We start from the raw sequence: 26,676 nt of genomic DNA, 5'->3' as shown, positions 1-26,676 counted from the left end.
TTTGTGCCACTAACAGAACTTTATGCAGTTTCCATTTCCCCTACAGTCAGGCACTGGTCCTACACACACACACGAGTGTGAGCTCACCTTTCCTGCTGGGAGTGATTTCAACGGGAGACTCGCGGCAGCGAAGGATGGGAATACATTTTGGCAGGATCGGGGCCTCAGATAGCAAGGAGGAAACTGGCTAACAGAAACCACCTCTGCAAACACAAAAAGTGGAGCAGGAAAGATCCCAGGAACAAAAACTGGAGTTCAGTACACTTTTAAATGCCAGCCAGCATTTTTAAAGGGAGAGCTGCTGGAGCTGGAAGATTTCAGAACAGATCAAGCTTCTTTTATGCTCGACTCGAGAGTGTCCCTTTAAGGGTTTATGGTATGGCACAGCCCGGGGTTTGCTTGGTATGGCTTTTCCTAAACTATTATTTTCTTCTGCTGGGAGACTCAGCAACTAAAAGTGCAGCTCCTTCTTCTTCGCAGCTGTTGCTCCCATACTGCTAAATATTTCCCCTCCAGCTTTTGCCCTTGCCTCGTTCACGGGATGTAAATGATGCAGGAATTTCTGCTGCTCTGCTTCAGTTTAGCAGAGTGATAATCTCTGGCAAACGATGGCAATCTGTCTTTCATTAAAAAGAAGTTTTTGCACTTCTGTTTAGCACAGGGAATTTTTTGAATTGTCCTCCTAAGGAAGGATTTCACCCCCACTTTTGCCTCGAGGGAAGCCCTTGCTGCTACAAATATATCTGCTGGATCCATGCTGCTGTTGAGTGACTCCCACTGAAGACAGCAGCAGGGCGACTTTTATGTTTTAAGTCCTTACTTCAGGTACTTGCTGTAAGCTAAGTTGAGCAAATAGATGGATAAAGAGATGCTTCTCTCGTAAAAACACAAGACAATTCTCTACTTAGAAAAAAAAGTGTGCTTAAGTTCCGTAGGAAAGCAAGTGCCACTACTGGAAAAAAATAAAATAAAATGCAAGTTGCTTTCTTCACCAGAGCAGAACTATCCTATTTCTGGCCATCCAACATGATGCGGATATCAGTTACTGCTAAACAAACTGTAAGTGCTAAACAGAAACATAAAAGACAGATATTTCTCAAATGCTTTAAAAAAAAGTTAAATGTTCAAATTCAGGATGTTAGTCAGTACAGATTAGCCTACACTCTTATTCAGAAAAACACACATACTCAGAATATTATTAATATAATACATCCAGTATGCAATACTATAAATCTGTCTATATAGAGGGACTTACATGTGCACACAACATGAGGAGAGTATATAACAAGTAAAATGGGATTTGAATGCAGATGCTTTGCTATTCACTCTTTGACAGTCACTTTTACTGAACTGGAGGAATTTCCTCCATGCAAAAATCCCCAGTTTTAACAAAAAGAAGATAGAGAGAGAGAACTGCATTCAGTATAAATGGGTGAGAGTAGATATTTGGAAAAAAATCATGGCCACTGCACAGCCTCTGCTTAAACACAGTGATATGATGACTGGATTGCTCAGCTGCTTGCTGAATTTGGCCCTAAGTAGATATCTAAGGACTTATTTAAAGAGAAGATTTAAAGGGAAGATTTAAAATAAGTTTTGAAAAGCGATGCCCTCGTAAAAAAAACAACTTTATCTGTTTGAGCTTAGTCAAAATCTTATAGAAGAGAGAAAAAATTGATAAAAGACTTTCAAAAGTGCTGTGTGTAAGTGGCTCAATCACTGATTCCTTACCAAACCGGGAAGCCCTCCGAGGCAGCAGCGTCAGCTGGGAATTCTGTTACTTTTAACCAAATGAGGAACATGAAGAAATAGCAGAACTCTGCAGATGTGGCCTTCTCATTTTAGATTGCTCTCTGCATCCACAGATGAGACTGCTCTCCATTCCCTTGTTTATGTTCAAGATATGCAAAATGTACAGGTATCTCCCTCAGCATCCTAGGCAGAGGAAGGGGAATTGCATGGATTTTCTGACATAGTTCACAAAATATACCTCTATAAAATGGAGATTTAACCTATGGTTCATTGTGCTCTGAACCAATGCAAGACCTCTGTTCTGCTTCACAAATTTGTTATTTCTTCATTCTTCACTTTGGGTTTTCCCTGTATTGTGAATTCTGAGTTCCTGTCCCAGTATCATCAGGGGTCACGTTGAATTTGGTATTAAATGATGCCAAACTCACCCCTCAAGTAGAATAATGGCGAATTCTAGTTGAAGTCTCTATTCCCCTCATCACAAAGGCAGCAGGGATGAGTTAGGGGCATTTCACCTCTGTGCTCAATGCAGCAAATTGTGTTTCACCTAATGAAGTGCACATCTCAGTATGTATATGGGAATAACTGTATCCAACCACAGTGTAAATGGCTGGCGGAAATGCTGCATTATTAAAGGGAGGTGACTAACCAGCAACACCTTCAGAACATTACTCTTTGTACAACTGCAGTTTGTCCCAAAGCCCTCATCGTGGATTGGCGCTCTGCAGTAATGTTAATGCAAACCAAACAAAAAAGAGAGCTGATCCAAAGAGCCACTGGTGTAAGTAAGGACGTGTGACATCCTAACTGCTAACAATGAATCGTCTCGCACTCCACAAATAAAGGGAGATGAGCATCCTGATTTGCAGGAGAAAACATGCTTAATGTCATGACTGAGACTCAAAAAAATATTATGAATCTGGAGTAAAGCAAAAAAGAAATGGAAAATAGGGGAAAAAACAGTCTAAAAAAGCCAGACTTGTATTTTTCAGGAAAAAAAAAAGCAAATTAGCTGGCATAAAAATCACTGGATAACTATGGTAATAATATTTTTCTTCCCATATGTCTGTGCAACAAACATCACTGTGTTGCAGTGAATAGCAACTGTCTGAGACGTAGCCATGTGGATCCCAGCTCAGGATCGCCAAACGTTTTCATAAATAATCAGCGAGCATCTCAATTTTCATAAGCAAAATGATTAAGGGTGGATTCATGAGCAAACACACAGCTATTGTCATAAGAAATCATTATCATATTCATAATTCTTCATTTAGATCACGAGGCTCTTGCCAGTCTGCACAAAGGAACAGCATTTCCAAGAAATTTTGCCGCTGCACAAAAATCCTGTCTTCCTCCCCCCTCCGTCCCCAGCTCCAGCAAAGACACAGAAATACACACAACCACAAGTAGAAATTGGGAGCAGGAAGAGAGACGGAGTTTTCTGGAGTAGCCAATGACCGTAAGTAAACTTTAATTACTTCCTTAACAATATGAAACGCGCAACACGTAATTTAATTAGCAATTAGAAAATGCCTCTAGGTACACCAATATAATAAGAAACTACAGCCATTGCAATAATGGCTGACATGCTCCGTAGGGCACATAAAAACACTTCTGTTTATGGATAATTTAAATATGAATAAGGAACAGAAAGCTCTGATTTTTATACACAAAGGAAGTCAATATTATACAGCTGCGTAATAGCATAGACCTAAAAAAAAATCTACACACAACTTCCACTGATTATAAAAAGGCTGAAGCTCTGAATAAAAGTGGCGAGTAGGATTTAAAATGTTTTTCCAAAAAAATATAAAACCTCTATGGGGTTCATTGTAAGTGAGAACATTTCATTTAAATATTTCTCCTGCAATTCTGATTTCTTTTACATCAAAACACGGAGAACAAAAAAACCATGGTAAGAAACCTTGTTGGTTGGTTTCCAACAGCTTCTCTATGAGAAGTTTTCCCTACTTATTTCAGGGCCTTTACATATCTGTGCCATACTAAATGATTATGCATTTGTCTGGTGCAGTGTACTGCTTTCATAAACTGTATAAACCTATTCATTATTACATCTCGAGGAGCCATGCCATTCATTATTTTGGGGGGAAAACAACATGACGCCTCCCAGATACAGGGGGTAAGTCCGAAAACAGTCTCTAAATTCTCCCCACACCACAGCCAGTCATTGGGGTAGGAAACAAAACACTGAACACTTCCTTCCTCCTCTGACCTTTCCTGTCTTGTTCCTCTTTTTCCTTCCCAAAAGCGATCCCCTTTTGTACTTAGTTTTCTATTCCTTTGCCCCTTTTAGATCCTCTCTCCCCTTCTTCATAACCATTTCATCCCCACCAGAGTCAAGCAAAGGGGAACCTCAGCATCAGAACGGAGCTACTGCAGCAGTTGCCCAATGACATTCTTTGTCCCACAGAGCAAAGGGAAAGAGGCAGCAAATGTCTCAAACATTTTCTATTCCCTTCTGGGGCTGAACTACTTTTTTGATTGATATTTAAACTTTTTATTTAAACTCATTTACTCTGGGTAAATGATGCTCAGCATCTTAATATTACTCAAGCAATCCATCTTGAAACGCTCTTAATAAACAGCCACCCTACAATCAGATCTTTCATTCCAAGGAGCAATGGGGGAATTTTTCCTCAAGCTTCATTATACGACCCTATTTTCACAAGAGCTATCAATTATTGACCATTCCTGTAACAGCACACCGCTGGCAATCTTCATGGCCACCCTCCCCTTCTCTCACCCCCGGCACAATTTCCTGAGTCCTGCAGTAACCAGATTTGCTCTGCACAGAACAACCAGAGCGGGCTGCAATGGCAAAGCTGGATTTGCAGTGCAGGGACCTGCACAACAGCGACCAGCATTATGGCTGCATGCAGACAATGGCAGTAAGGAATGGGGCCGCCTCGCCGATGGACTTTGCTAGAGCTGTCAGATGGTAAATGAAGACTTTCTGTGCTTGCTCCAAGGAGCCTGGCACAGGAAACACCCAAATCCTACAATAATAGATCTTCTGTTTATCTTTTAAATTCTGAAGTGAAATAAAAACCATTAGGCACCACAGCCATGTGCTGCACTCTACATTTTTCCAGACTTTCTACATCCCTCTGGCATAAGAAACAAAAGGACAACTTCTCAGTTTAAAAAAGCAGCCTTGTCGCCTTGTATGGAGCACTGCAGCGTTGCTTTACACAGCTCAAAAGCAGGAGTGCTCAGACACTGCAAGGCCGGGCATAATGCCGAATTTTTATCTGACCCAACATGACAGTTTTCATACTACCATACATTTGCAGAAGATCTGAAAACAAAAGGAAAGCACGGTCCTTTCGTAGCATAAAAATGGTCGCCCTGGTGTTACCCTCATGGTCATGATTATTTATTCCTACAGACAGACCCAGTGCTCCGGTAGACCAAAAGGAGCCCAGGAAACACGATGACCGCGGTTCTGACAGCCCCAGCGTGAGCAAAGAGCAGGAAGCAAGAAAGAGTCTGATTTGTGCAATCTATGTCTCTGCAAAAGGAGATGTCAACTGAAGTTTAGGATTGGATTTAGGATTGCCCATCCCAGTTGTTGAAAGGCATTGTGCTACAAGTTAGGGCAGCAGCAGAATCCATACAATTTCAGGACTGAAGTCTGCTTTTTAGAAAGTTGGTAGGAGCGCTTCCATCGAGGTCTGAGTGGGTACGAGTGAATACTCAGCAGGTCTCTCCTTCTGCCTTTTCATCCCAGTTAAAAAAAAAAGTGCTTGAAGTGCAATACAACTACCTTTACCTCTCAGTAGCGCAAAGTGCATCTACGGCGCTGAGATAACTTCTCCGCTGAAAGCAGAATAGAATAATAACACCTATGCGCAATGAATCATTTTCACTTAAAGAACCATCTGAGCAGGAAGTCAAAGTGAAAAAAGGCCGTCTCTAAATTTCTCCATCTCTTCTCAAGGTCCCTTCTTTCTCAACAAATTCAAACCTACAGAACTTTCAAAACTCCCTTTGTATTACCGTATATCCCTTTGGAATTATTATCTGAACAGAAGCATCCACGCAGTCAGTCAGCACTTTCAATACCTTGATTAGGAATGCTGCTGTTAGCTGGTGTATCTTCTTAACAAGTCTTCTATGCTCTCCGCTCTCACTTAAAACAAAGGCCCCTCTGATGTCTTCAGTTCTCCAATCAGTCTGGGGGCAGGTTTTTGATCTGACCGCTCATTGTTTTCCAAAGTTCCAAAAAGTAGACACTTGGTTTTGTTAATTCAACTGTCATGGGAAAAGCATTCACACCAGCCAAGAGCACAGCCAGCCATCAGGGGAAGTCGCAGCACCGTAAGTCATTCATACTTGTTCCGTATGCGCTCAGCAACTGATATTCAAACAACTTTTGCCGTGCTGATTTCCATCTATCTACTGATTGTTACGATTGTTTGTGTCCGTTCTTAACCAGACATTAACGTGATCTTTAGAAACTGTAAATGGGTTTGTCAATAATTTCTTCCCAAATTCCTTTTCCAAGAATCACATATGTGGACATCACCAGAAATGTCCATTCAGCAATATTCGTTGATTTCCTGTGCTCCCTCACGAAGGAAGAGCGCTTAAGAATGACTGGCTGCAAGTACGTTGCACTGAAACTATCCCTTGTGACAGTTTTTTGTTCGGTGTTTTTATTTTGTTTCACTTTAAATACAATGAATTGACAAGGAGAACATGTCTTTGGAGAGATGAAAAATTAGTTATGTTGGATTTGGGAAATCACTTCGTTAGAAGAAGAAAAATTAACAGGTAGGTTCTTTTAGAAGCTCAAATACTTGATTTCGTCATTATCAAAATCAAAATCTCTCTCTTTTAAAATTTAAAACACATTTCAAAATTAATTTTAAAATCATTTTTGAATTAGTTTAGACAGAAGGTCTTGGAAATAATTTTAAGGATGGTTGTGTGACTCAAAACCAAGAAGCATTCCGGTGACACAAAAGTAAGTAAAGGTTTAAAGGTTGGCCAAAACCGAAGTTTTCCCACTTCTAAATAAAATTAATTTTTAAAAATTAATAAAGAAAAAAGAGAAAAAAAAAATAAAAGAAAATGAGAAAAAGAAAAAAAAAAAATAAAAGAGCAGAGGAGAAAGGATCTTCGATTCAACCAAACCTGAACCCCTCCTCAACATTTTGCCTTTTTTGGCTCAGCCTCGCCACGAAAAATCCCTCACTGATTTGGGTGCAGGCAGGAGATTCCCCCAGTCCGGGCTCCCCTGTTGCTGTGAGTGCTGACTTGGGGCGTCACATCCCCCATCTCCCCCCAGTCTAGTTGCTGTGTTGAACTTACATACACACAACGAACAAGGAGCGACTCCTTGTCACTCCTTTTCAAACGGGAATATTTTTGCAACGAATGCTTTTGTTTCTTCTCGTATTGATTTACTAATTCATTGCTGTCTGATCGTGCAGAATGCGGAACTAAAGGATGCCAATGGCGTGAATGTCGTTGCTGGAACTTGAACGGGCGCAGTGTTTCCTATCAGTATTAGAATTTCTTAACCGGTTTCCAAAGTGATTTTCATTACCAGAACAACCCTTTATTTGTCCTTAGCCCTCCTCAACGGAGCATGACACTGGATAGACAACAGGTGCCCAGCAAGCAGAAAGGACGAAGTGGTAACCTGCTTTAAATGGTGATGGAGCGAAGAATTAAGTGGTGATGGAGCAATCGTTTTGATGGAGGAAGGAAAAAAAATAAAAGGGGGGGGGGGGGGGGGGGGAAGAAAAAAGGAAAATGAAAATAAAAGAAAGAAAGAGAGGAGAGAAAAGGAAAAAGAAAAAGAAAAGGAAGAAGAAGAGAGGAAGAAAAGAAAAAAGGAAAAAGAATCAGCGTCGCCTCTCGGGATCCCGCTCCGCAGCGCGGACATCGGACGCACAGATCCCGGTCCGCCGCCCGCGCACCGTCGAGCTCCAGAGGTCGGGTCTCGCCATTCCTCACCATTGCTCGGGAAGGCGTAGGGGAGCCGAGAGCTGGCACCTAGTCCTGCAGTTCCCTCAGCGGGTACAGCCCCTCCGGGCATCTCTATCGATCTCTGGAGCGTGGTCAGTGTTAGAAAACTGAAGCTTTTTCCACTGAGCCTTGCTTTACGTCAGCAGTGCAAACTACAGATCTCAGTGTGAGCTCTCAGGGTGACTGAAACCGCATGTGAACAGATTTTTCTTACAGCAGGGACTGATGTAACTGCCGTACAAGCAGTTTCTTGAACTATTGTAAGCTGTAATCTAGAACAGAACACTATATATGTGTGTGCATATATATGCATACATATGAACAACATAACACAGTTCTTCGAAGCTTGAAACCACGAAAATGGAAGCAGAGCCATACGGGAGGTGAGCTGGAGGGACGCCTATCTCTGACCAGAGGTGACCAAAGCGGTATTGCCGTGATGTGAAACGATCCAAAAGCTCTTTCCTGCACTCTAAGAAGACATTTTTCGACTTTTCCATCTGAAAGGAAGCATCCGTTTCCTAGGAGGCAGATAGGACTGAAGGGGGACGCTGCTGCCCGAGGAGGGGCCGATACTCGATACAGGCGCTCGGTCCCGAGCGGGAGGAGGGAGCGGTGATGGATGGTGCGGAAGGAATCACAGACCTGTGCCGGTAACAGAAGCTCTCTGGATTCTCCCACAGTTCTTGTTAAAGACAAGAAATGTCGATTGATCTAACAGCTTTCCCCGCGAATGGAACTAAACTACATTTAAAAATTAAAAAAAAAAAAAAAAAAAAAAAAAAAAAAAAAAAAAGGTGACGGTTTAAAAGGAGGACATGGGCTGATGCCTTTTCTCCTGCTTCGCATTCGTTACGCACTGCGGGCTCCGCACCTCCTCGGGGCAAACGGGACCGCACCGCTCAGCCCCGCGCACGCCGTGCAACCCGCGGAGAGCTCACTTCGGCTCCGGGATCCCGGCCCCGCCGTGGTCGCAGCCGGAGCCCCCGGGGTTCGCATCGCCGCGCGTGGGATGTACGGGGTCGCGATGGGGTGAAATGCTGCCGAGGTGGCCTCGATGTGGTGCAGCAGATGGGAGGGAGGAACTTCTGCAGCCCCGCTCAGAAGTGAGATGGAAAACTCGGTGCCAGAGCGGGGGGTTCTGCCAAGCACAAAGCCGACGTTCCTCGACACACAGCTCGTGGTGGCGGAGAGCTGGTCAGCTGCCCGGCCCCATTACGGCGCGAAGGCCGCCGCGCTCCGCTTCTATCAGACACAGGCAGAGGGCAAAAAGCCCTCCGGAGCCTCACGCCTATACTGCTCCAACAACAGTTGGAGCGAGAACCGGAGTCGCCTCCTGGGCACGTCCAGAAACGGAGATGCACAAGGATGAGCAGCCAGAAACAGATGTGTACATCAAAACAAACAAACAAAAATAAAATGAACCGAATTCCTCATGCTTTGGGAAAGCGTTCGCCCCTGCAGCGGGGGGGGTGGGGAGGGGACGACGACACGACTCCGGTCCCTCAGCGATGCGGCCCCCAGGCTGGGTGCGCGCCCCTGGACGTGCCGCTCTCTGCTCTCATCTTGATCAACACCGCTTCGGGCAGCGCACCGGGCGGAAAGTAACTGGCAACGCGACGTCTTCGGGGATGGGCAAAAATCACACCCTCGAAAATGTGGGGTTTTGGGGGGGTTGGTTGGTTAGTTGGGTTGACTGTAATCGACGTATTCTTTTTTCTTCCTTTCTTTTTCTTTCTTCTTTTTTTTTTCTTTTTTCTTTTTTCTTTTTTCTTTTTTTTTTTTTTATGCGAGATGAGGCTGTAGTGGAGGAATTTGCTTAAGAACACGCTGACGCCTTTCTATCTCTGTGGACGACATGAGCACCGAAACGCACGGAACTGCACATTTCCAACCGCACTCCTTTGCTCTGCCCCTGGAGCTCCTGCGGGTCCGCCCGCGTGGAGCAGCCGCATTTCGGAAGGGAAATCCCGAACTCCCATCGAAACTTTCCCCAAAACCGGCGGTTGGCTGTTCGCAGGGCCGAAATCCCCCCTCGGCAGGGAGCGAATCAGAGACACAGCATCGCCCGGGCCCACGACACGCAGCGGGGGCTCTCGGCTCCGCGTGGGGTTGGGGCAGCGCTACAAGAGCCGCCGCCTCCCACGGTCCCGCTTCGCCCCACGCGCGGCTCCTCCCGGCGCAACGTGGAGGCCGTGGGAATCTCTCGAGGTTCCCCAGGCAAAACGCGTTCCCCGGCGGTGCGGCACGGAGGAACGATCTCATTTTTCTCACGGTATTGCCGCGCTGGAAACGGCAGCCGAGGAAGGAGACATCCCCAGAGAGGGGCGGCGAGGAAGAGGACGGAACCTTCCTCTCCCTCCCTCGGGCGGCACTCCGTTCCCTGGGGCGGACGAAATGCGGTGCGGCGAAGCCCCGACGGTTCGAAGTGAATTTTTGAAAAGAGTTGAGTTCGATAAATGGGGGCCCGTTCTCTTTCTGCTGCGCCGAATCGGTGCGCTTTTTTGCAGCGTTCAGTTCGATGTTCGGGGCCCGCACCCAATACGCCTCCGGTACAAACGCTATACCCGCGCTATTCCCTACGCCATTCAAAGCAACGATTTGGAATCGGGAAGGTTTGGGACGCTATAAAAACTCCCTCCTCCAATTTTTTGGTATATCGCCAGAGATTTGGCGACGTTTAAACGCTTGAGGTGTAAAGTTTGTTCTTAATGGGGCCTTATAAAGTCGGAATGTGGGGGCCATTACGCGGCCGCGAACCAATTTCCACCCGGCAGCAGAGGTACGCTGCGCGGGATTTGGCTTTAATGAAGTGAGCGCGCAAATTGCAGCCGGGACTTCGTTTAAAGTCTATCAGCCTCCCCGAAATGGTTTCCCGAACTGTTCTTGATTTCCTTCGCTTTATGAAAAACACCACAGCGGCTCGCCGGGCCCCGGACGCTTTGCAGCCGTTCTCTGTCAGTCGCCCGCCCGGCGCGCAGGAGTGTTGGGGTTTAAATTAAACTTCTAGACCAACACAAATACATTGTATAGACACCGGAAATTAGTGAGAAACGGTACTAAGAAAGACCAATGAGCGCACCTTCTCTGCCTCTGCCATGGCAAAGCAGATTTTTGTCTCTTCCTTTCCGTATTTGTTATTTTGAAAGAGGAATGCCCCAAAGCCGTGATTTCTCTCCTTCTCTCCTTTCTTTTTTTCTTTCTCTTCTTTTTTTTTTCCTTCTTTTTTTTTTTTTTTTTTTTCCCTTCTATTTTTCTCTGTTCTCGGTGTTCGTTGCCTCCGGGCGGTCGCTGCACTCCGTCTCTCCGGGACGGTGCCGGTAGCACCGCGCAACGGAAGCGCAGCGGCTGGGACTGCGCAGCGCCGGGCCTTGCTCCCTCCGTAAACACTCGGCAGGGTTTTTACTACAGATTTCTTTCCGTTAATCGGTCGGTGATCTGTTGCTTTGTTTTTCTCTTTACGTTTCTCTAAGTTTTTTCACGGCGGCCTTTCGGCGGCTGACACAATAAAATCGCCAAATGCATATATTGTATAATATATACACTACAGTATATAAATTGCAATATATACCGTGCAACATATGTATATTGCGGTAGGTGTACATATACGTTTCAAAGTGATATAAGCGTGGCGGAGCGGCCTGGGAGCGGGGGAGGAAGCTCCTATCCTTTCTCCTACGTGGTGGCAGCAAACATCTTTTGGTCTTCTCTCCCCCAGCACCCCAGTATTGAAGGAAGTGTAATTACAGAGAGCAACCTTGCTCCGAGAACGAACCCCTCAGGGGCAGCGACGTGGCCCTGTCCCGTTCGGCGGCGCTCAATGCCGGCGCGCACCCACCCGCAGTTCCGCGGCTGCGTTGGAGGACCGGAGAGATGTGGCTGAGGGGGAAAGGGACAAGAGGAGCCCCAGGGTTTCGCTGGAGCCGGGGGAAGGCTCCAGGCTACCGGCTGCCTTTCAAATAATATAGGACATCCAATAATAGTAGTGTATAATAATAGTAGTGTATCACAATCATGGTAACAATCATAATAGCGTAGAATAGTAAGTGTAGTAAATAATCGTGTTAATATTAATGGTAATAATGATCGATTTTAAGAAACGGGAGCGGAGCCCCGTGCTCTCCATCCCCAAGCACCAGTCAGCCCCTTTTCCCCCATCCCGCCGCCCCCCGCTCCCTCCCGGCTCCTGCGGGTCCCGAGCTGGGCACGGCGCTGCTCCGGGGCTCTCCTCCTGTGCCCGGCACCCTGCTCGGTGCCTACGGGGCAGACTCAGCTGTGACGCGATTTTTGTGCATCTCAACCCCCCGCAGTGGTGGGGGACCCGGACGATGTGGTGTGTGTGTCCCACCGCGATCAGCACAGAGCACAGAGTCGGGAGGAGAGGGGGAAGGAGGAAGCGGGAGACGCTCTGGGTCCGAGAGAGATTTAGGACCGGGAGGGAAAGTGGGAAAGAGCTGCGGAAAAGTCACTGCAAACCGAAAATACTAAGAAGAAAAATAACACAAATCCGAGAAATCTCCGCACAACGCCTCCCCCCCCCTCCCTTTCCTTTCATTTCCCTCCCCGACCCCCCCGCCCCAGCTCCGGGAGTTTCCCGCAGCGGCTGCCGGAGAGCGGAGCGACACTGACCGGGGTTGAGGTCCAGGCATTGCGTCGGGTCCTCGCCGTCGCCCAGCTGGCCATTGGGGCTGAGGCTTTCCATGGACAAATCCAGCCCCTTGTCCTCCCAGTCCCGCAGTTTCCTCTTTTTATTCGTCCCAATCAAGGCTTCGACAGAGAATGCGTGCGCCCGGGAGCTGAGGGCCACCGCCGACCTCCGCCTCTCGCTCATCTTCCCCCCGGCCCGACCCTGGGCGGACGGCCCCGCGGCTCCAGCACCAGCGGCACAGCCCCGTCCTACATGGGGCTGCGGTGCTCCGCGGGCAGAGCGGGAGCTGTGCTCTGCTCACAGGGGCCGCGGGCCGGGTTTCATCTTTTTTTTTTTTTTTTTTTTTTTTTTTTTTTTTTTTTTTTTTGCCTTCTCCCCTTTCCCTCTGTCTCTCTCTGATTGATCCAAACTTCTGGGATTTTTTTTTTTTTTTTTTTTTTTTTTTTTTCTCCGAGAGTTAGGCAGGCTGCGTGCGCCTGTCAAGTGGGGGAAAAAAAAAAATAGTGAAAATATATATATCGTTGACCAATGGGAGAGAGGGATCGGGAGAGACCCAAAAGCTGTGGACCAATGGGAAAGGAAGGAGAGCCGGACTTCGGAAAGAGGAATTTTGGCCGTCCGCGGCCCCCGAGCACCGGGCGGGGAGTTAACCCTTCGCGGAGCGCCGCGCTCTGAGTGCGGGGAGATATCGGCTGTGGCACTCCTGCTTCCACGGGCTCGGGAACGAAGCCCGAGAACTAAAAAACAAGCGACCTGAAGTGTTCGAAAGAGGCCTTAAAATCTGGGGGTGCCGGACCGGAGGGTGCAGCTCAATCGTCATTCACGCCGTGTGTCGTGGGGTCGGCAGTGCTGTGGGCGGCAGGAATTTCTCGCTATGTTTTGAAGCGAAACTTACAACGTTTATATTTTATTTCATTTTATTACTCTATCCTATCTTATCCTATCCTATTCTATTCCATTCTATTCTATTTTTGTTATTTAATTTAATTTAATTTTGGCTTATTGTATTTTTTTTTTCTGTCATTTTAGCCATTGAGCGAATAAATCCTCCAGGCACAGCCCTGGGAAACGGTAAAGATGGCATCGGCCTCTCTGTTTGCTCTGCCCCAAACCTTTCGAGCTCGCAGGGAAAAGAGAAATCAGGACCGAATTCCGAGAGGGGAAAATAGCTCTATGATCGGAGCGCGGGGATCCGTGCGATCGAGCGAAACCAGGGGGAAAACGTAGAAGGAGTTACATCGCTTCCGAGGATCGAGGGGAGGCTTGGGATAAACAATAAATAATTCTATAGGATGAGTTGGGCTTAGTGTGGATGGAGCCTCTTAGGGCGGTGAATTGCGGGGAGCGGTGCTCGGGATCGGAGGCTGCGGAGCGCCGTGGGGACGAGGGGTGGGAACGGCTGGCGACACTGCCGTGGTGCCGCGTTTAGGGGTACGCGGAACACCTCGGACACTTCTGCCCGACCTGAAGCGGGGTCCTCCGGGATTCGATCTGGGGGAAGGGGGATTCGGGCAGAAAGGCGAGAAAGGAATGATTTCCTCAGGAAGCGCCGGCAAAGCGGAGTGCCGCTATCTAGGCCGAGGAGCGGGTTTTGTGCGGCCCCGTCGCCCGCCCCGCACCCCCCGCCGCTCCTTTCCCCTCCCCTCCCCTCTAGGGCATCGCCTGTGACGGGTCGCGCCTGGCCGGGACTGCCCCAGTCCGCGGGGAGGGAGGTCGCGTCCCGGATCCCGGGGGAGAGGGGGAATGTGGGGGGAGAGCAGGGAGCTCAGTGCGCTCGGTGGGAGCGCTCGCAGGGGGCCGCGGCGCAGCGTCGGCACCGGGTCGGGACGGAGTGAGGGCCGCGCAGAACACCGCCGGCTCGGGGGCCGTGGAGAGGGGCTGTGCGCCCAACCAGAACCCGCTCACTCATTTCCGAGAGGAGACGAAGAGCGAAGAGGGCTTCTAAAGGAGCTGGAAGGGAGAGTTTAGAAAAAGAGCCCAAGAAAACAGAGAATTGTTCATAGAGTTTTAGCAGGAGGAATTGGTGTTGGAAAGGCAGCGCGGCTGCAACGAAATTTGGGGGGCGATGCATGAACACCGAGATAGATCTTCCCGGATTTCAGCGCAGTTTTGCGCACCGAGTGGTTCCAGCACCCCGATCCCTTCTCGGTCTCTGGCCGAGGGGCAGAGCCCCGCAGCGCACTGGCAGCGCCGGGAGCGAGGGCAGCGCCCAGCACAGCTCTCATCCTGACCGACCCCAGGGCGGAGGGGAGCGGGGGCAGTCCCTCCACCGGCCCTTCGGCCTCAACCTCCATTAAAACCAGGAAACCGCTCGCTGGAATCGAGCGGCGGGAGCAGGGGTCGCAGGGCCAGGCCCGGAGATGCAGAAAGAAATCATTCTCTCCCGCTCCTCCCCGTTGCCTGAAAATATTTGTTTGTGGATAGGAATGTTTGCGAAGGGGAGAAACGGGGGTGGCGGCAGCGGCGGAGTGCTGCACAGATGTGGTGCTCCAGAGGCTGAGCGCAGCCTGCAACGCTGCTGCGCTATGGGGTACGGCACCGAGGGTCCCGCAGCCGCATCGCGTACGGGGAGTTCTTTTTCTTTTCTTTTCTTTTTTTTTTTTTTCCCCCGTTTGTAATTGAAAACAATGCTAAAACGAGCGTGGGCTGAGGGCTACCCGATAACGGGGGCGCGGGGTTTGCTGCTTTTTAGTCCATCGATCGCCTTCAGAGCGCAGAGGAGCAGCCGAGGCGGTGCCCTCGGAAGAGGCTTTGGGGCGCTTCGAGCCACGAGCGGGGCTGAGGCTGCGAGCAAAGCAAGGCAGCGGTCTGTTTAATGGTCCGCACAAACGGTATCGCTGCGTATGATGAACTAATTCCTAATTACGTCCCTACTGTGGCGCCCATTCGTTGCCCATTTCCGCTCCCCCGCTCTTTTCGGGCTCAGAGAAGCGAAGAGCCGCACAACGTTTACGGTCCGGGTGTTTTTAAATGGGCTTTGTTTGTGCTTTACGGAATGAAGCTCTCAATGAGTGTTTAAACAAACACCATGCCACTCTCCTAAGCCTTCCAGATGTTTGCAATAAAATGTCAGGTTTTGCCTTTGGGACTCGAAATAAAATTTAACTACCTTCACCCTGTAATTATTCTCTTAGCTCTCCCTTCATAAATTTATCTGCTTTCTATCAGGATAGAAAAAAATCCGATTATAAACTCGGACCATAAAACAGCCACCGCTTTCCCTCCATTTTACCAGGACCTCTCCTCTTTCGTTGCTTTCCTGCTTTCGGCGGGTTTCCCGAGCACAAAGCAGCAAAATATTCAGTCTCCCAGTACAGTTCCCGTGCCTTAGCCCGTCCACAGAACCCCGGCATCGTGTCGGGAGCTGGGGCTGTCCCCGTGCTGTAGGTAACGATGATGAACCCTTCTGAGCAAGCGGGTCCCTCTCCCGAACAAAGACTTGCAGAGACCTCTGTCTTTTGGCTGCTACCTTAAAACAATAAAGGCAAAGCTAAGAGCCCTACATCGGGTATTGACCAAAATTCCGAACAACCCGGAGCGCTAAGTGATGTTTTCCTCCCTTTCTTTCTCGGTTTTTTCGTTTTAAGCCCTATTTCGTTCTGCGGAACTTCCGCAGCGTTCAGTTTTTGCTTCCCCAATGACCCCTCCATCCCCTTCGCCCTGCGCTCCGCCGGAATCTCAGAGCCCGCACACACGGGCGGTGCCTGCCGTGCCGCTCTTTTATTATTATCATCGTTTTCTTTTTGCTGACGTACCACCCATCCCGAGCAGGTGAGTTCTCGGGCAGCGAGAGGCCCGGGGCTGGGAGGGGACCTCCCGAAAGGGCTTCGGAGGAGCCCTTGGATCGGGACGAGGGGAGCATTCGGCCCAGCACCGGCGCCCGCTTCGTGAAGCCCATCGGCCCCTGTGCGGAGGGGAAGGGGAAGAAGCGGCCGCTCTCGGGGGTCTCCAGGTGTCCTCCAACCTCCTGCCCCTGTTCCCTGTTCGCAGGTGGACTCAGGGGCTGCGTTGGCGAGGGGGCTAAAAGAGATCTTAGAACTGCTCCTGGTGTTCGTTTGGTCGTGTTTTTTTGTTTGTTTGTTTGTTTTATTTTTTTTTTCCCCTTTCTTCCTATGTATTAGGATTTCGGGTGTTTCGAGGTGTTCTGAAGATTTATTTTCTGTCCGAACCGGACGGAGCTGCGCCGCTCCCACTCGACCCCACGCCCGCCTCGACCCCACAGTAGCCTCGAGTCCCGCACAAGGCGGATCCCGCACGGCCCCGCCGCGCACAACGGCCCTTTGTTGCCCGGCGGGACCCGGGGTTCGGTGCTCAGGGCGGAAAGCCGAGCTGTGCCGCGTTCACTGTGGGCTCAGGCTAAAAAAAATAAATACGGGGCATTTTTTAAATTATTTTTCTTCGAGGTGCAGCTCTTTGAACCTGCGCGCTCCTCAGCCTCTCGCACGACGTGTTACACTGTAAACGATCCCGTTTAGCGCCGATCCTAAAACTTAGCAGACTTTAATGGCATCATTCAAGGAGCGGGGGCTGAAGGATGCCATCACTCCACTCCCGAGCTCAGGCGTTTCCCCACACGGCAACCAAAGCGGGAGAGCAGCCTCGGCCTCCTCGCTGCCCCGGCGGCTCCGCACGGTGCAGATCTCACCCGTATCACGCGATCTCGGACCCGGCTCCGGGTCTCAGAGCACGGATACGGAGGCCGCCCGTCACGGCCACCTCGGGCCGCAGCCCAGAGTTCACCCAAGTATATTGCAGTGCGTGCCGCGATTATTGCTCTGAGCGAATTCCACGAAGCAGAAAGCTGCCGGGATCGGGCTGTGCCGGGGCCGTTTGCTTGCAGTGCCCCTCTCAGAGCCGTTTTAATTTCCGACTGTTTTTATTTTTATGTTCGAAGAGCGGAACGGGAGTGGACGTCATTGCCACCTCGGTTCGGCTTTCGTACTGCCGCACAAAAACCGGGGAACACCATGCCGGGATCCCCTGCCTCTGTGCGGGGCGGCTTTTGGCCGGGTCCCTCGGCGTTACGAATGTATACGCCGTAGTGATGCTCTGAGCGGGTTCCTCTTCTTTCCCGCATTCCGGAGCCACCGCTACCTCGGGACGCCGCAGCACATGTGGCCCCGTGAGGTGGAAGAGCCGGACGGGTGGGGGCACACGGCGGGCAAAGAGATTGCATGGGGAGTTGTGGCAGCCTCGGAGGGGGGATCTGGGTGAGACCGTGAGGGTTCTCCACGCAATGGGATACGTGTGGGATGCGGGCTGCCGAACGGATACTGCGACGAGTATTCTGGAGCCGCCGGGCAGTCGGACTCTGCGCCTCGCAGTCAGAAGTACCGCAGAGGAATTGAGGTTTCGTCCTTGCAGACGTGCGGCCGACCCCCGCCTCCCCCCCCCCCTCGCCGCCCTCTGTGATCCCGCCCTGCTGCGTTCGCTCGCCCTCCTCTGCTGTGGTTTCCCCTCTTGCCTTTCAGGATCACACAAATCCCTCTGTCCCGCTTCCTCTCCTCTCCTCTCCTCTCCTCTCCTCTCCTCTCCTCTCCTCTCCTCTCCTCTCCTCTCCTCTCCTCTCCTCTCCTCTCCTCTCCTCTCCTCTCCTCTCCTCTCCTCTCCTCTCCTCTCCTCTCCTCTCCTCTCCTCTCCTCTCCTCTCCTCTCCTCTCCTCTCCTCTCCTCTCCTCTCCTCTCCTCTCCTCTCCTCTCCTCTCCTCTCCTCTCCTCTCCTCTCCTCTCCTCTCCTCTCCTCTCCTCTCCTCTCCTCTCCTCTCCTCTCCTCTCCTCTCCTCTCCTCTCCTCTCCTCTCCTCTCCTCTCCTCTCCTCTCCTCTCCTCTCCTCTCCTCTCCTCTCCTCTCCTCTCCTCTCCTCTCCTCTCCTCTCCTCTCCTCTCCTCTCCTCTCCTCTCCTCTCCTCTCCTCTCCTCTCCTCTCATTCTCCCCCACTCCCTCCAAAGGCCTCAGAGGAATGTTGGCTGAACCTCCCCAGCTGCTGCCATCTTTTCCCTACAATGGCAAAATCGACGTCGTTTGCGGACTTGCCCAACGCAAACATCGCATTAAGGAGTATTTCGAGGCACTTAATTGTCACCCTGCAACCCTTTGATATAGTCTATAGGCACCAGTGGCTGATTTCACCCTACGACACTCCGGTGTCCACACCCTGTACATCTCGTTGCCCCCACTCCCTGTTCTCGCTTTGTAAAAACTTCATCTACTCCTGAGCGGCCGCAGCATAACTCCCTTGGCGGCTCCGTTCCGCACCGCTCGGCCGCCTCCAGCGGCACCGGGCAGCCTCTACTCTGCGCACGGAGATTTCTTCGCTCGCAGCTCCACACCGAGGCTGCGGGAGGCGACATCCGTGTCGCCCTGTCCCCACAGGGCAGCGGCAATGGCACCGAGCTCCTCGCTGTCCAGAAGGCGGGTGGAGCTCTGCGGGTCCGTTCCCAACCGCGCAGCTCCAGAGATGCGCCAAGTTCCGAGCATCCCGAACGCAGCTCCCCGGGGAGGAGCTAGGAATATCCCTACAGGGAGATGATGGATTGAGACGGGGGGGGGGGGGGGGGGGGGGGGGGAAGAGCTGCAACGACTGACCCGAGGCGATACTGTAGAGATGGATAGGAAAACCAAGAATAAGAAGAGAGGGAAAATCCTCCGAGCCAAAACTCGGCGAGGCTGGGGGCGCGCATCATGCTGGACACGACACTTTCGGCTTTCGAACAGCGGAGCGCCGGCACCGCTGTCCCTGGGGGCTTCTCCCTGCTCCTTGGCGTTTCATTTCCCTCCTTAAGAATAGGGCTGCTCCGAGACTATTCTCGAGAGGGAAAGTGGCCGAGGAGTCCCCAGCCCCTCCCAGGGATCCTTCCCTGACCGCGGAGAACCTGGGTAGCGCAGGAGACGGTCACAAGGATGGGGAATGCACTGGAGACATCGAGAGGCCGGGTCCTGAAGCTGCAGTGCCATTCCAGCCCTACATGCGCGCCCCTCACCGCGGCATCGCGCTCCGCGGGTGGGCGCGGGGCAAGGATCGACCCCGCACGCTCTGTGAGCCGTGAGCCCTGGGCAGGGACATTGCCCCGGTGAACAAACGCGGATGTTACGCTGGCCCAGAGCAGATGTTCTCGCATCCACTGCCTGCCCCATCCCGGCTATCTCGGCACTCTCTGCCCGCCATCCCTCCCCTCCCCAGAGTGACCTCATCCCCTGCATGGTTGCCATTACTCGCCGAGTTACCCAACCAGTTTAAAAAAAAAAAAAAATTAAAAATATAAATTGCTGGTTTGGAAGATCAAAGTGAAGATTTGTGGTGCATCTGGAGACTGGAGAAAAAAAACGGAGCGGCAGCAATTGCACGACTTCAAAGTGCTTTTAACAATGATTTTTTTTCCTTCCTCTCCTCCCCGATCTCTCAAGCATTAGATAAAGACAATGGGGCCCGGGGCGGCTTTCCAAGAGGATAACCTGCCCGAGGGTCGCAAGCACCGCAGGCAGCCGGGAAACACCTTGCGTAGCTCTCTTCTTCCTATCCCATGGAGAACATAAGAAAGCCGAATTCTGCTCACCCCAGAACGGCGTCTGCGAGCCGTGTTATAGCGTGCAAGGCAAAGACGAAGTCTTTATTCTTTTACGGAGGCTGCTAAAAGCCCACACACGCCCCGTGTAATGCAATGGCCGAGCGTCACCCAAGAACCTCTGGGGAAGGAGGTTTTTCCAGCAGGGCGGTTTTCTCCAGCGGGCGCCCCCGGCAAGAAGGGATACGGAGGACGGAGTTGAAGACAGCGGGAAATGTTCCCTCCTTCGGTTACGAGGGAACCTCGAGGAGAATGGTCCTAAACAAAGTTGGGAAAATGGGGAAGGGAGGATGAGCAAACAGCGAACTGCTTATGGCTGCTCTGCTCCTCGCCCCGTTCTCCCCTTTGGGCGGATAGCCGGGGGCCAAGGAGAGAGAACCCAGGAAGTGCAGCGGCCTCGAACCCGCGCTGCTGACCCAGCTTCTGCCCTGCCCTCGGCCCTTTGCCCCCATGGAGCCACAGAGCCGAGCTTTTGGGATAGGAGCAGGAGGGGAGAAGCCCATCCGGAGCGGGCTGCCCGCGAGGAGGAAAAGGCGACGAGTGTCGGGAGGGGAAACCTCCTGACAAAAGCTTTTAGGGTTCATGGCAAAGCCGGAGAAGGGATCCACCGCAGGCCGCCTAGCAGCACTCGCGGCGCTCCTCTCCCTGCTGTCAGACGCGGAGCTGCCTCGGCCTTGCGCGCCGACCCCGCAGAAGGCCCGACCCGCCCCTGGCAGCGGGGCACGGACGGGTCACGGCCCGCTCTGCTCCCTCTGAGACCAGCTTTTATCGCGTCTCCGTCTCCTCGGCTTTCCGCTTGTTGTTTTTTTTTTCCTTTCCCTTTTCAATCGTTAAGCGCGCGGCTCGGTCTAGCCGCTGTTAAGGTTTATTCCCCTTCGCTACAGCACAGACTGCACGGCCTCCCGTCTCCTCTCCAGGTTTCAGGTTCCAGGGCCGCAGGACCCTCCCGAAGGCCGCTCCCGTTTCACTCCGGCACTGCAGCGCAGCAACGCGCTGCCCGAGCCGGGCGCGGTGACGCTGCGCTCTCGTCCCGCAGCTCCGCAAAAGGGCGCAGAAAACAGCCCGGAGCGAACCTTCGGGCGGGAAGCTCTGAGCCATCCTCCCCCGGTTTCGTGGTTCTCCCCATCGCAGAACATCTTTATCTTAGCACAGAGCCGTTTCCCTAAAAGCGTCTGCTTACAGACAAGACCGGGCCGGGTGTGCGAGCTCTCCACCTCTGGCCGTAACACAAGGGAATACTCGTTGTTCCCGTTTACAACAGAGCAGTGAAAGGGGAAACACCGGTGGGAACGCGAACCATTGCCGAGCTCAGCTCATATTTATTCCCGAAGGAAAGCAGCTGCAGCGCGGTGACCCGTTCATTCACGTGCCATACAAGGACTGGAGGTTATCTCCTCCCGCACCGCTCACTCACGCATCTCCCGGTTACGCTGCGTGGAGACTCGGGGGCTTTATCCGGTCCATGTCCACGTGTACGCATATAAACACAAATACATTTCCCTTAGAAAAGCCCTTTTCGACTGCTGCGATCAAATTTGATTTGAGGGCCTCAGCAGCTCGGGAGGGAGACGGCTCTTTGGACGTGCCGTTTCTCAAACGAGAACTACTACTGAGGGGGAAAAAAGACAACAAAATAAAATGGTAAAGCGGCAAAGGGTGTACCTGAGCAAGCATTCACCGGCTGAATGTAGGTTTCCTCTCCCAGAAAGCCCAACCCGAAGGACAGACAGACGGACACACAGACAAGGAGGCGGGCGGGGAGTCACAGCGATTTTGCAAGCGAGAAAACGCGTTTGAGCTCAGCCCGGAGAGGGGTGGCACAGTGCAGGGGGTGCAGTTCGCTCGGATTTGTTTATTTGGATGGAAGCACTCCGCACGTTCGCCGGGGTTGCTTCGCACCAGAGCTTGTCCTTCCAGCGGTAATGCTGCTGCTGGGAGGCTACGTGTAAAGACCCACAGCCCGGACTGGAGGCTCGGCCGCGGCTCCGGGGCCGCCCGTACTCACCCCTGTGTAGCGCTCGCGGGGACGACGGGGACAGCGCTGCGGGGCCGCTCCGCACAGCGCCAGGCGGGGAGGGCGTCCCGAGAGCACCGCACACGGAGAGCTCTCCCACGCCATACACCCACGGGGAAACACGAGGGTGCGAGGGGGCCGAGCTCTGTTCCTGCAGGGGCAACAGCGGGGACACCGTAGCTCCTTTTGGGGACGCTCCCAGTGCGGGTTTGCGGTGCCTTCCCTTTTTATTCATTTCTACTTATTAATCACTTAGCAGAGTGTTAGTTTTTATCATTTATTTACCCGTCCGCCTATCTACTTATTTGCTTATTTGTGTTCACACGGGGTCTTAACTCTAATTCTTGGTCTTTTCACTATAGCCATCTGTCGCTCAGTGCTTCGCCTGCTTTCTCTGAGAGCAACGAATCAATCCCAAAGATGGTACTGTTTCCTCGGGATCCTCTTTAAAACGTATTTCCCCAAGATTTTATTTAATCCCTCTGCCCAAACAGATCTCCCAAACCGCCCCACAAACACTACAATGTGGAAGGAGTCAAATTCTTATGAATACGCCTTTCCCAACTCGCAAGAATTAGGGGAGAAAAAACTAAACCATATGTGTACAATGCCACATTCCGTATGCACTATGAGATAAAGAGCTTTGCGGCATTGGTTCCATGGAAGTCATTAAAAAGAAAGCCCAGAGAGATTATATCTGCGTATGCGAGGAAAGGGCTTGCTTAGAACAATTATTTCGGGCACAGCAACACTTCAACGCCCGAAAATAAAAGAATAAAAGGCAGAGAGGGCATCCGGATGGTGGTGACGGGCTTTGGGGGTTCCGCTTCCCGAAGCCTGCCATCTCGCTGATTGTTTTTCTGTTTTCTTTTTCTCCCTTATACTGGTTTTTGTCTGCGAGCGCTCGGCAATTCCCGGCTTTATTCCTCACCGCGGTACAACCTGTCCGCCTCAGCCGGACCGGGACGGAGGCTCCCCGCCGCCGTGGAGGTGCCAATGGAGGCTCAGAGGCCGCTGCCCACCCGCGAGTGGGGCCTGGAGAGCTCCGGAGCAGCTTTCAAGGCCGGGAGCAGAAGGGGCTGTTCGAAACCAGCAGCTTCTCTTTGGTTTCGAAGGAGCATACATTGGTTAGCTTTGTTTCAGCACAGCTTTTTGCAGTTTTTAGCTGTTCAGACATGAACGAATAGAGCCGAGGGGGCTGGTTGTCAGAGCCCGTCCTGCATCAGGAGTAGATGTTGCTTCTACTCACACAGCCACGGTGCTGTCGAGGTCGTTATCAGGGTCAGGTGTATTTGGTTCCATTGGTCCTATTGTATGCCCTCCCTCTAACACTGAATAACACAAACTTCTCCCTTTCCCCCTAAGTCAGGTAGGTGATAGTCGGGCCGCCTATTTGTCTTGTTTGGGAAGCAGGAGGACTTCATGAAAAACTCTCGATGGGCAGAAATGACCGTGTCTGAGCAATCCCCTTCCGGCCACTAAAATCCTCCCCATTCCCCAGCTTGCGTTATGGAAAGTGCTGGGGAATAGTGCTAGGGAGGGGATGGATCCAAAGGGCTGGTCCCGGCAGTGAGGCTGGATTAGGGGTTGCTCCTTTTTCTGCCCGTTAGGATGCCGGCATCTCTGGCTCTTCCACGCATACTCCAGCATCCTTCCGGAGGGATGCAGGGAGCGGACGTGGACTTGCAAATGCGAAGCGCGACCTGGGTTCCGGGCTGTTCTCTGTTCGTTCTCGGCTCCTGACAGGGTTTCTAAGCGCTTAGGGATGGTTGAGCGCTGGGGGTGCGGAGACACCGCCCTTGAACAGCGCCGGGAAGAGGAACCGAAGGGAGAACCGGAGCTGCCCTCCGCCGCCCCTGTCCGAGCGCGCCCCGAGCCCCGCGGCCGCCCCCTGCCGCCCTGCGGCGCGATGCCGGCCGAGCGCAGCGCTCGCTGTTGGGTTTGGGACTTGCGGCAGCAGCAGCAGCCTGGCGGATATCCACCGATGGAGCAAAAGCACCATTTAGATCAAATCGAAAATTAAAAAAAAAAAAAAAAGAAAGCCCCCAAATCCAACCCCAAGCTGTTTACTATTCAGGAAATTTGGTAATTATTTTTCCCCTCCCTGTAGTGGCATTACCCTTCTTTTGATATTAGATCCTCGCTAGAGGCCCTCACTTTTGGGTTGCAGACAGGAGACAAAGATTAAGGAGCCGCGGCAGAGGTGTAGTGTAAGTTGCTTTGGGGATATTTTCAGGCTTTTTTTTTTTTTTTTTTGTGAGACAGAATCAAAAATATCATGCCAGAGTGGGATAGTCTGCAGGTTTCCATGAAGCAGACAACTTTGATGCTTTTGTTGGATGCATTATTTATTGCTTCGGATTGAACTATCTGCCCTCCAGCACTCTCTCTGTGTTCATCCATGCCCCTAGCAATGCTAACCGTGCATTTCAGGAAGAAGTGCTATTGCTCAAAGCTAAGTCCATTTTCAGCTGGAAAGCTCAGAATGCTCAGCAAACAGTAGTTTAGCCTTCCTGCACCTCTGCTAGGAAGTCTCATATGCCTCATTTTACAGCAAAGAAAACGGAGGCAAAGCCAACTAAACAATTTGCTCCAGGGCATCAAAGAAACAGAAGGTAAAACACAGTTTTAAATTTTATTTGCTCACACAGAGAGCAAAACTCTTTCTGTAGAAATAATACTAAAGGATCTGAATACCGGAAGGCAGACAACAAGGATCCAGTCATGCTGAAAATGACAGACTGCCATACACATTTAGTTGTTTTCTATGAAACTGCAGAAAAACATTCTACGAAGTTGACAGAAAATTATCTCTAGTTACTTTAATTTTCAGCTGCTGATATTCAGCTGCAGATACATTACACATTTTCTTAAGATGAAGAGAGCTGAGACAACTCCCCCAAACCTTCCAGTATCCATTAAATCTTCTCAGGCCACCCAGTGATCTCTCCTGACAACACACTCATCATCCACTGAAGCATCCTCACAAACCACAAAGATGACATTCACACTTCAGCTCATCCATCTCCTCAAAGCCAAAGTGGAGAGCAGAGTGAAGCCCTGTGAGTCAGGGTTTTGCTGGCTGAAAGATGTGAAATAGTGGAGTTTCTACTCCAAGGGAACCTACCAGCATGTGGTATGGGTGAGCAACGTGGATTAAAAGAGCTCAGCACTTCAGTTTTGTTTTTATTCTCTACAGGTATACTGTATATCTGAATGCTGTTTTAACAATACCACGCATCTGCAGTAAGTAAGGTCCTTAGAAATGAAAACTCTGCAAAAGCAGATTTCATCTCTAGGGGAGTCAGTATAACGTGCTTCCCCGTGTGATTCAGCAACAAACCCAAATCCAAGATCTCCAGCATATAGAAAAGAGCTATTTCTGCAATTTTGGGGGTTGGCAAGCAGTTATGTCAGCATCAGGAGGCAGTTGAGGGCAGCTGAAGAGTGGGTGCCATACTCATGCCATACTCAAACACTCACAGGTTACTCATGTCCCACAACCCTAAACAGAATATTGCTGCTTTTCCTCATGTTGCTGTGGGAACATCTGCCAGACAGGCTGTGAAAGAATGAATGTGGGCAGAGGAAGCCCCAGCCCCTGCTCCAGAAGGTCTTTCTTGGTACAAGAACCACTTATTGAGGTCTTTGTTTTTCACTCATCAAACACCATGAAGAGAATCTTGGCATACATTTGAACAACTGTTTCTGGTCACAATATCTCCCATCAGTCCCACAACATTCAACACACAGAACCTTTCTTTGGTCAGTGAAGCGTATGTTTTAGGGAAGAAAATGTGAACATAAACAGGATGAATGCAGTCAGTGACCACCTGAATCAGAAATTCTGGGTACCACCAGACAGTAACATTGTTTTCTAAATTTCATCTGTATTTAGCTTAGCAGTATGTTTCTGCAAATGCTAGGGCATCAAGAAAGGAATTTTCACCAAAAACATGAAAGAGAATGTATATTCCATGCTTTTATCAGGAATTTCATTAGCACTTTTTCATGTGGACAGATGACAATAAAACCACATTAAGACTGGAGACATTTAGGTCTGTGCGCAAGGTGACACTGTCAATGCAGGAACTCCGGCTGCACTTAGTGCCACCTAAAGTTCCCACCTGATCTGTACACATCTTGTTCCAGAATTATTTAGGGCAGTAAGAGAGATCTGGTGCCATCTTGCTGTGCAGCAAGCTGCTGCTTCCCACCCACGAGGGTGAATCCGTTGACTCTTCAGATTAGAGTCACAAAGGCTTTACATTACATCAAGAAAGCAGATGGTTTACTTCACCACCAACACACACCCTTGTGACTTCTCATGTCAGCCATATGAACAAGGCTATGACCATACTTCCATATCCAGGCTTTTACAAGCATGCTGTTACTACCAAACATTTAATAACTTTTAAGGACTCCAGCACTGGAACTCTTGTCCTGACATTTTGTCTTGCAGATTGACCAAATATAGCACATCTGGAACTGATTGAGCCTTCTGGTGTGGCGAAGATTTGCTGTTCCTGCCTCACAGCCATGTTGGGGTGCTATGAGCACAATAGCACAACAGACATTAAGCTCAGGGCTTAGCTTCACGTTCACAGGCACTATGAGACCACTCATGTAGTGGATAATCTCATCTTCATGTCACGGTGTTCTGCAACAGCAGTTTACCACAGTAGCAAAATCTACCCAGAT

The 26,676-nt window shown here is 50.7% G+C and overlaps 3 protein-coding genes across 5 annotated transcripts in view; 1 reads left to right on the top strand and 2 right to left on the bottom strand.

Moving 5' to 3' along the window:
- TBX15 (T-box transcription factor 15) overlaps window positions 1-12,702 on the bottom strand; it is an 88,893-nt gene extending 76,191 nt beyond the window's left edge. Inside the window, exon 1 of the mRNA XM_052702713.1 lies at window positions 12,382-12,702. Within this exon, the coding sequence (XP_052558673.1) occupies window positions 12,382-12,583 (202 nt within the window). The 5' untranslated portion in view covers window positions 12,584-12,702. The remainder of the gene's footprint in view (window positions 1-12,381) is intronic.
- The window catches only part of LOC128090444 (uncharacterized), a 305,355-nt gene that overhangs the window by 101,494 nt on the left and 177,185 nt on the right, over window positions 1-26,676 (top strand). The window lies entirely within an intron of this gene.
- The window catches only part of WARS2 (tryptophanyl tRNA synthetase 2, mitochondrial), a 334,901-nt gene that overhangs the window by 254,277 nt on the left and 53,948 nt on the right, over window positions 1-26,676 (bottom strand). The gene's annotated exons all lie outside the window — the stretch shown is intronic.

Source organism: Tympanuchus pallidicinctus, unplaced genomic scaffold (assembly GCF_026119805.1).
Source record: "Tympanuchus pallidicinctus isolate F22 unplaced genomic scaffold, pur_lepc_1.0 scaffold10, whole genome shotgun sequence".
In the NCBI taxonomy this organism is placed as follows: Eukaryota; Metazoa; Chordata; class Aves; order Galliformes; family Phasianidae; genus Tympanuchus; species Tympanuchus pallidicinctus.
Note: the sequence above shows the minus strand (reverse complement) of the source record. Positions and strands in the feature narration are given on the sequence as shown.